A 9655-nucleotide genomic window follows, 5' to 3' on the forward strand; every position below is an offset into this window, starting at 1 on the left:
AGCAGTAAGATTTGTAAGGGGCTGCAGTATTTGAATAAAGAGTACCACAATGTACTACATTCTTAAGTTAAGATTCAGACAGCACCTTGAGTGGTCTGTCTGATGAAGACTTTTATATAAAAGTATACAGAAAAGTATTTAATTAAGGAAATAAAAAATGAAAACCTATATTAATATTTACTTTACTCTTGTTAAAGGATGTTGCAAACGTTTTCCTCTTGCAGAAGTTTCCAGATTCATAACTGATTACAAAGAGCTCAATAGAAAGTAAGGAGACATTAGTTTCAGAACACCTAAAAGAGGTTTAAGGGGTAACTCACTACCTGTAATCTTAGAATCATGGAATGTTTTGGGCTGGAAGGGGCCATAAAGATCATCTAATTCCACCCCCCTACTGCCATGGGCAGGGACAGTTTTATTCATAAAATCAGATTCCTGTAACAGTACCAGGGTAACACTGAGAGGGAATGCTTTTACTGATCGACTTTATCTGTGTTGTGAACAGGATTTTTGAGCAAAATTCCTCAGCAAGGAGTTCAGCTGTGTGGCAGACTGATAACTTTCTAAGAAGTATAAAGTAGGTAATTACGCCAACCTTGTAAGCTTAGGCAGTATTGTTCTTTCAGAAAGAGGGGGCTGTACCCACACTCCAGAAGGTACGACCAGTGCAGTGAGATGTCAGTTTCTGTGTAGATGTCAAGTTCTGGAATCTCCCTGATTTGCTGTGGCCCTGTATGGAATCTGTGGATGATACAGATACAAATCACACTGCTGTGCATTATTTTCTTTGAATGGTAGGAGAAGACACAGGGACAGTCATGTGAATTTAGACTTGGCAGTCTATTAAAACCTAAGGGTAGCTTGAGCTTGGCAATCTGCAGACAGAAAAGCCTGTAGTTTTTTGAAACTACTTTTGTAGTCTTCTGAAAAGTTGCGATGAGCAGAAGAAAACGAAGGACATGCAGCACATGTTGCCCTCCACATTATTTTGTTCCATTTTTGAACTGTTTTCTCACCTTTCACCTCTTCTAAACACACCCAGATTCAGACATTTCAATATCAGAAAACAAAAGATGCAGTGCAGTGACACAACCTGTTCCATACGATCTGCCCTGGCTACCATCCTAAAAACTGCAATAAAGAAGTACAAAAGCAAAGGTTTCAGCAGGCCAATTTATTTTTTTTTTTTGCAGCTTTACATTTTAGAAACAGTCAGACCTCTGTTCTTCATCCCAGCTTAATGGCCATAGGGAGTCTAAAAGAGCTTTCTTCAACCCATCCCAAAAATAAATGAATAAATAAATAAGTAAATAAATAAAGTAATAATCTAACAAGCAACAGATGTTTAAACTTGCTTCAGCTGCAATTAAAACAGTCTTTGTGCTACAGAAGTCTGTGTTAAAGCTCTACATAGCCCCACCATTTCTCAGTGCCCGTTCATGTGGTAGGGCTAGACTTGTACTTCCATTTTTCCTTAGGCCCTCCCTCAACTCTCCACTGTTTTATGTAAAAGAACTGTAATATGTGTCTGGTTGGCTCTTCCTTAGCCCACCAAAGCATCACATTTCACAGACTGGATTATGCTTTTACTATGTTTCTTTGCAATTTCCTTACTAAGTAACTTCTCACCAAGGCTAACAAAACAAATCAAATGCAGAACTCCTAGGTCAAGTCATAGCATGACTTTTCCTTTGAGTAGTCAAAATTAAAAAATAATGCATCCAGTCATTCCAAAAAGAGATTTAAAATATTTCTATATCAAAAAGCAAGTGTGTTGTGACAAAACAGCTAAGGATTTAAACAATGAGACATTAATACGTTAGTGTATGACTCCTAAAACAGAGCAGGGGATGAGAAATAAAATATTCAACAAAAAAAATTTAGGTGATTTATTATTTTTTAATTAATATTAAGTAGATGGTAACAAATACCACTTGTCAACAAGTGTCATGTTTGAGGTTTTGTAAACAGAACCATATTATTTTTACAGTATATTCTGATTTAGGCCTCTTTTCCAGAGATCTGATATTTTTATTTGTTTTTCTTTACGTTCATTAAGTACCCTATTCCACAAACAGCCATAGCAAAGCCCTGGTTTCCATTTATATTAAGAGGTCCTCTGTATTTCTTTGTTGTTGTGTAGAGGCATTAAGACAGCCTGAATCCCAGCTAAGTAATGTAACATGACCTCGTTCACTGTAATATGTTGTCAAACCTAAGTGAGTTAGGAAAAAACAAACCCCAAAATGGAGTTAAAATCCAATGTTTGTAAATATTTTTTCACCAATGAGTAGAGACTAGTTGCTGTTATGGCATCTTGTTTGAGTAGCATTAACAATGAAGAGTATTTACGTGACACTGAAGTACTGAGGAAGGTGGGTGTTTAAATATTAACTGGGTGGTAGGCAAGTTACTCGTAAATCACATTTTTCTGGTGTTTCAGTCCACATAACTCATTTGACAAGTGAGCTGAAAGTCTGGGTGCCTTTCAGAAAGATGCATGGACAGGCTTTCTGTTGGGGTGGGGGAAACATTCAGGCAAAATTAACAAATCCAGTGACAGAATGTCTGCTTAACTCATAAATCTCTAGAGAAATTTCAGTTTTAGCCTGGAGCTATGTTTATATGTATGTCAATGAAGTTAAAATCAAAGCCCCTTGCCTGGCCTAAGGGAAAGGAAACGCATCATGAGAATAGGATACCTTCCAACACTAAGGATTCCTTATAATTTTCCACTGAACACCTCCAGGTTAATACTGTAGCAACAAGACTCTCACAGTGGAATGTGTTGAACAGCCTTTTCTTGATTAATGCTACACTTCTCCAGGAAGGATATAAAGGTCAAGGTTAGGAGGACTGCAGTGATTTACTAGCAGAAATCTGTTGGGTGTTTTGAAGGATGTTATTCAAATGTCTGCTCTGTGTCCAAATGACTGGACTTGGACGACTGGACTTGGACTGGGCATTTTCAATTCCAAGGTTGCTAGAAAGGAGAGAGCAACAGATTTGTTACTGTTGCTAAAAAAAAAAAAAAAAAAAAAAAAAAAAAACTTCTCAAAGGGCCTTTCTTGTCTAGACAAGTGTCAGGCCCTTCTGACTTCCGCAATTGATAACGATAACGCCTTAATGACTCGTGCTATCTACTGACGGCCTCCATGCAGTGTGCCTCTGAATGCTAACATGCTATCAAAACACTCAGCATCTGGCCAAGTTTCTATCTAGTGGTGTCTAAGGAAAATTGACTTCCACTCATTATGAAACAATTTACCCTTTAGCTGGGGGCAGTTTTCATCAACAGGAAAGTAATGTAATAATGATGGCAGATTAACAAATTATTTCTAATTTATTCACTTGTAGTTTTCTGAAGCAAGTGCGACAACAATTATTAGGTTCCTTCTAGGTTTGACTTTAAATATATAAAAAATCTGCTTCTTTTCTCAAATCTTGAATTGCAGAAAAGTGACATTTTGTGCAAGTGGAGATTATCTTCCTTTGTTCTGACTGATTGTCCAGCTACCAAGAAGGGTGACTCAAGTATTTATTTCCTTGTTGAAAATGAAGCAATGAAATCAAGCGCAGTCTACGACTATAAGGAAATGCTTTTTAAGAATCCCCTGGACTTAGTGCTCTATTTATAAGATAGGATATTACTGAGAAAGTCTCTATACTATTTAGCTATTTGGCTTAATATTTCAGGTGAAAACTAAGGAAATTCTAGCATATATGTCTTTCCTTGTTAACACTGAAGCAAGCATTAGAAGATGTATCATATGTTAAATTATTTAAGTTTAAACAGTACTGTTTTCTTCATTGAAGCTTTGGCAGGATTCTTTGATACAAGAACGATGGCCCATATCCTACCCACAACTTTACATTCAGAGACTCTCCGTATACGAAAAGCTAGCTGGATATACTTCTAAAATGCCTTTAGTCTGGATCCTTGGATAGACACCTGTGAGTCTTGCAAGTAACAGGGTGAAATAGAAAGCAGGTTTTATAGTCCAGATGGAAGCATTCAGAGCCAGGAGATGAATGACAAGATACCTTAAGAAAATTCATTAGGATGAATTTCTAACATTGCTTTCCTTCACAAAAAGCTGAAGTCCTGCCCAAAGATGAGACCCTAGCTACCTCAGGTGGCACTTCAAAGTTGCGTCACTGCTGATGGATAAAGCTTCTACTGGCTTCTCTTGTTTTATCAACTATACCAGTCTTGAGACCCTGTGGTCTTTCTGTTGCGTCTTCAGCAAATTTCCATGAAGTCATCTTAATGGAAGTGTGTCAGTTTATTCCCCTTCAGGTGTTTCTGTGTGCAGAGACAAACTAGGAAAGAGTTACTATCTCTGTTGCTAAGTGCAACGTCTTATTAAATACGCACGTTGTTCCTACGGTCAAACTTCATTGACTATAGGAGGGTCATGAGCAAGATCTGTGCCTGTTTTCACTACTCTTCCAGCAGCCAAGCACAAAACAGGCAGGGCAACCTTACTGATGACCATCGTCTTTTAAAAGAATTATGGTAACTTTTTGGTCTATTATCTCAGTCTTTTTTGCTTTATCATCTTGAAGGATTAGCCAGAGAATTAAAAAATATATATAATCACTGGTATTTGGCAATAGTCCTTCCCTTATAAAAGAGATTGAATGAGACTATAATGTCTGTTAAAATCAAAAACTTTGAACTCTGTAGATCTGCTGGCTTGATTTGCAATGTCACATCACCTCTCTCCCTGCTAATTCTTTTATTCATCTCCTATCATCTTAGGCTTAAAAGAAGAACCGTTTAAGATCAGAGATTTTATTTATAAATGGTCTCTGATCTCATCATTCTTACAGTTTCATGATCATAGAACAAAACTTGAAGCAACTAGGTCATTGATGTATTTTTTTTAACTGTACCACCCTGTATATACCTTTAAATGAAGAAAGTATCTATCTTTGCACATGTAGCAGATTTTTAAGAGAATTCTTTAAAGTAGCTTTGAGGAAAAATCATTAAATTTTGTCATTAAAAGTTAAGATCCAATAAGTCAAGCAGCAGCAATGAGTTTCAAACAGTTTCTATTTACAACCGAGGAAGATCTGGGCTAAGAACTTCATGATGAATCCTTTGAAATTAAAATGCAAGATTGAATGAGAAAACAACAAGAAGGTTAAAGGGAGCTCATGTGACACCTTATTATTAGGCAAGACTTTTCATTATCCTCTGTTGTTTTCTTATCTTTGGGTGCAAACAGGGTGTAAAAGTTAATCATTTATGAACAGCAGTGTCCTGTGATGAAATCGTGCCCATATTACCTCAATATAGTTTGAAAGATTAAGACCAGATGATTCACGGACTATGTGTTGAAAAGTAGGTTGTTTTCTATATATTTCCTGACATGTCCTGTAATGATCTGTGGGTAATGTGCAGGACTGTATTGGCTGCATGGGAAAGATTAAACTGACTGTTATTTTTACCATTTGTCTTTGACTTGATCATCATCTTTAGTGTAAAAAAATGTGGTGTTTTACTAGCTTGTAAAACTTCCCAAATACACATTTCTTCTGCAATGTACAACTTGAGAATTGTTAAATATGAACCTAGTTTGGACTGTTAATAAGCACCATCTGTTCAGTCGTGAACGATTGTTACATCCAAAAAGAATCTACAGAAATATTATTTTTATATTAAATGTCATGAATAGATTTTCTTTGAGCAGATGTTCTCCCACTTTTTAAGATTAACTGATTAAAATGTGTATATTTTCATACATACAGCCAGACAATACAGTTTCTTAGCAGTATTTATTTTTGTACAAAAAAAAAAAAAAAAAGAGAAATTAATTTGAAAGGAAGTCATATCTGTCTTTTGATTGCACACTTTTAAACAAAAATAATACGGAGTGGAGGATAAAAAAAAAAAACAACATTTTTTAATTTGCTACTTCAAAATAACATCTACGTCTATGAATGTTCAAAATGAAAATATATAAACCAAGAATGCTAAAACATCTATTTTACATTATCTACAAAATGTATGTTCTAATCCAGCCACAAATCATAGGAAAATACTTTGATACATGAGAAAAGCTATAAACATAGGAACATTTTGAAAGGAAATAATACACATAAAAGCTCATTAAATAATTACAACAACAAATAAATAGTTTGTTCAGCTTTACTTTTTGATTGCTGCCATGCATATTTTAATTTTTGGTATACTGAGATAAAAGAAAGGTGAGCATGCAAGGCATTTTTTTAAGAATGAATCTGAAAGCAGATACTAGGTGTTGTATTTTAAGCTGTTGTCAGAAGTTCATAAAACATGATAGAGAAGGCAACAGACATGATAATTAACTGTTCTCATGAAAACACACAACAGAGCATCTTTTTACAAAATAGACTTCAGTGAATATTCGTGGCAACTTTTCTTTGCCTCCATGGCAGGAGAAAATGTCAAAGTTTAAAGTGTGGGTTTGGAAGGCGTGTATTATTCCCCATCTTGAGCACTTGGAAAATCACCCAAATCGTCCATATGCTGAGAATGCCCCTTTTGGTTTTGGTCAAAGCAATAAGCGTGCAGCGTCAGCTGAGAGCACAGCAATGGCAGACTTGTCTTTAAGCAGTCAGAACTGTAAAGCAAACGGTTACAGGTGAGTTCAGTTTTGGCAGGAGGAGCAGGAGATGAGAGAGGAGAGAATGTCTGACTTCTAACTTGTACTGTGTTTGCTGGATTTACTGGCTCTTTTTCTCTCTTTGTGATGCTGGATGGGCTTTGCTTGAGAGGTTCCCTCAAAGTTGTGGCTGGACTCATTGTGCTGCCTGGTGTAGCGTTTACACTTGCAGGCCGTGACCACAGTTATTTTGTAGGTTCTTATACTTCCATCCTGGCACTGCAGCTGGATCCTCTGGGTGCGAGTTTTGTCGTTGACGCATCTCCACTCCTGCGAGCTCCGCCTGCTCCAGTACTTGGTTCCGTAGCCTCCTCCAATCCAGTTGGGGAGCAGCGGCAAAGGGAGGCATTCACCAGCACACACCAGCTCCTTCAGGGGGTTGATGCTGGTGCACTGGCCATCTGAAATGTACTTGGTGGATCTCAGCTCCCGGCAACCAACTTGAACCCGATCTGCAGAGTGCACAGAAGGACAGACACTGAGATTCGGAATGCAACCATCTCCTTAACCAGACATTTTCACATTAACAAGAGGCATTTTGCAGAAGTTGAAGGAGGCTTTAATCTGTACGGGACATCTTTTTACTGTTGTGTCCCCCAACACAAGGGCCTCAAGCACTGATGATATCTCTGGGTACAGCTTAAAGGAATGGTAAGGATACGCACTTCAGCAGTTGTGGGAGAAGAGGCACTTTCATTCTCTATCCTTCTTCACAGGGACATACCTTTCAGAAGAGAAAAAATGCCCCAAGGGAAGAAATGTTTCCTGCTTGTTCTAAGTCTAGGAACTTGCTCTGTGATGTTTACAACAATTATGTTGGATCATTAGCAAGGGGGAAAACAGTGCATTGGAAACTGTTTATATGTGTTTAAATTAATTTAAAATATTATGTTTCTTGTCCTTTCACGGTTACAGCGGACTGTGTCCCATGAGCACTGATGCTCTGAACACAGAGGTTGTGAGAGTGATAACAGCTCAAGTTTCCAGGGAATGGTGTTCTGCCTACAGTTTGAATGACTGGCAGGAGCAATTTCTGAGTGGCTGTTCTGCCTTCAGAGCAGAAGGCATCTGCCTGGTTGTAGTAATCTCTACGTTATGTGTAACATAGAGGATCCTGCAAATTCTCTCGGGCAACTGACATAGAAGGAAAATGCAGAGCTTCTAACACAGGCGTGTTTGTACCCGTCTGTGTGCAGCTCTGCACCCTGCAATAAACACAACTGTTTATTTCGGTAATTACACTTTGAAATAAACGCCCACAGCGCGCTTAATTTTAATAAGCAATCTTTACTGGCTACGCTCTCCCTCTTTCTGCAGGACAATTACGACGCAGATTCTACACACAATGCAATTAACTAACGCCTTTAAAATACAAGTAATTACCAGAAACGTTTCAGAGTGAATCATGAGAGGCTTTGAAGGTCCATCTGCATATCACAGCTACGGGCTGCTTCTGTTGGCTTTTGGGGAAGCCAGGTGGGAACGGGGACATGGAGTTAAGGCCACCCGTCCCCTGCGCCTCAGGGTGGGCAGCTCTGCGGGGCGACCTGAGGGGCTGGTCCCGCCTGACTTGCGGATGAAATTCAAGTTTCCCTTCCCGCAGCTGCACTCAGGAATGTACCTGGGAGCAGCCGGTGGCGGATCCGAGTTTGTCTCCCCTGTTTTTACGTCTCTCCTGGCTCAGCTTTTCCCCAGTGACAGCTCGGTGACAGGGAATTAGCTGCTGGCTGCCCCGGCCACCTGGCCGTGAGGGGCCCTTCCCTCGGCACCTGGCGTGGCTCCGCGCTGTGGGGGCCGCTTCGTGCCCTCCCTTTCCAGGGCTGCCTCTATTTTTATCGCCTCGCTGTGGGTGGGTCGGGTGCTTGTTTGGATTTTCTTTCATTTTAGGGAGGCGGTCAGGGAAGGAGCAGATAAAGTCAGCGGGAGGTTCCCAGCTCCCCGCGCATCTGACACACGTACATAAAACCCGGGAGGAAGCTACGGGAGGCAAGTCGGAGCAGGGCTCCCAGGTAAATGCCGAGCTCATTTGTTTACCCCCGCTGGAGGTGTAAAGCAGGTAGGCGCTCCAGCAGGAAGCAAAACCAAAGAGCGGGAAGAGAAATGGGAGGTTTGGCCGTCCTGCCTCTGAGAGCAGCCCCCACAGCCCGCTGAGCCGGGCCGGGGGGCGCTTCCCATCCCCTCCCCGGGGACAGCCGGGGGCAGGAGGGGAGCCGGCAGCAACCCCCGGGGGGACAGCCGGCAGCGTCCCCCCGCCACCTTCCTTCACCCCCGGCAGCTCTCCCCCCGGCAGCACCCCGCAAGAGAGGGGTGGGCGGACGGACGGACGGACGGACGGACGGACGGATACTCACTGCCGCGCTCGGGCGCCGTGCCCGCGTAGTGCCGGCCGCCGTTGCGGGCCTGGTTCAGCGTGCTGTTGCTGCCGGGGCTCGCCGGAGCGGGTTTGACGACGTGCGAGTAAAGGATCTCGGTGGCATCGTTCTTGAAAGCCGAGAAGCTTTTGGCGAAGATGCAAGCGAGCAGCAAGGCGGAGAAGTGCACGGCAGGGAGCAGCATGGCTGGGGCGGTCTCCGAGGGAGCCCGGTGAAAGGTTTCTCCGCTGCTGCTTCCCGGGAACTCTGCAGTCGCTCTTGGACGTTTCCCTTATATATTGAGAGAGGCTTGGCATCCGTTCAGGTGTAAAGTTGTGGAGAGCTTCAGAATGAAAAGCCACAAAAGGGGCGGGATCCCTACAGCAGCCTGCGAAGACCTCTTCCCAATGGGAGCGGGCAGCGAGCAGAGGAGGGGCTGGATGCTGGGTGCTGGGTCCTGGGTGCTGGGTCCTGGGTGCTGGGAGCCCTCCTTGGGCTCCGAGGGCATCCCAAAACCCGGGAACCACGCCGGGCACTTCGGCTTCATGTCCCTGGCACTAAGGGGCACAAGGAGCCTCTGTGGCTCCTGCCATGCCAAGTCCCTTCCCCTCCTTGCCAGGGCGCCCCTCAGAAAAACTTGCCCGTGCC

The 9655-nt window shown here is 41.9% G+C and overlaps 1 protein-coding gene across 1 annotated transcript; it reads right to left on the bottom strand.

The window, feature by feature from the left end:
* Positions 1–5770: 5770 nt before the first annotated feature.
* On the bottom strand, positions 5771–9406 carry SOSTDC1 (sclerostin domain containing 1). The gene is made up of 2 exons (XM_068674099.1): positions 9008–9406; positions 5771–7108 (listed from the first exon to the last, which is right to left on the bottom strand). Exons 1-2 carry the CDS (start codon positions 9210–9212, stop codon positions 6693–6695), a joined length of 621 nt encoding a protein of 206 aa, XP_068530200.1. The 5' UTR covers positions 9213–9406; the 3' UTR covers positions 5771–6692.
* Positions 9407–9655: the final 249 nt, after the last annotated feature.

Source organism: Anas acuta, chromosome 2 (genome assembly GCF_963932015.1).
Source record: "Anas acuta chromosome 2, bAnaAcu1.1, whole genome shotgun sequence".
Lineage (NCBI taxonomy): Eukaryota > Metazoa > Chordata > Aves > Anseriformes > Anatidae > Anas > Anas acuta.

What these genes read in the sequence shown, in the direction of transcription:
- SOSTDC1 (XM_068674099.1), bottom strand. Translation starts at nt 9,212, where the DNA reads ATGCTGCTCCCTGCCGTGCACTTCTCCGCCTTGCTGCTCGCTTGCATC. An exon ending in CACGGCGCCCGAGCGCGGCA is followed by an intron (nt 7,109 to 9,007) that starts GTGAGTATCCGT and finishes TGCACTCTGCAG; the next exon opens with ATCGGGTTCAAGTTGGTTGC.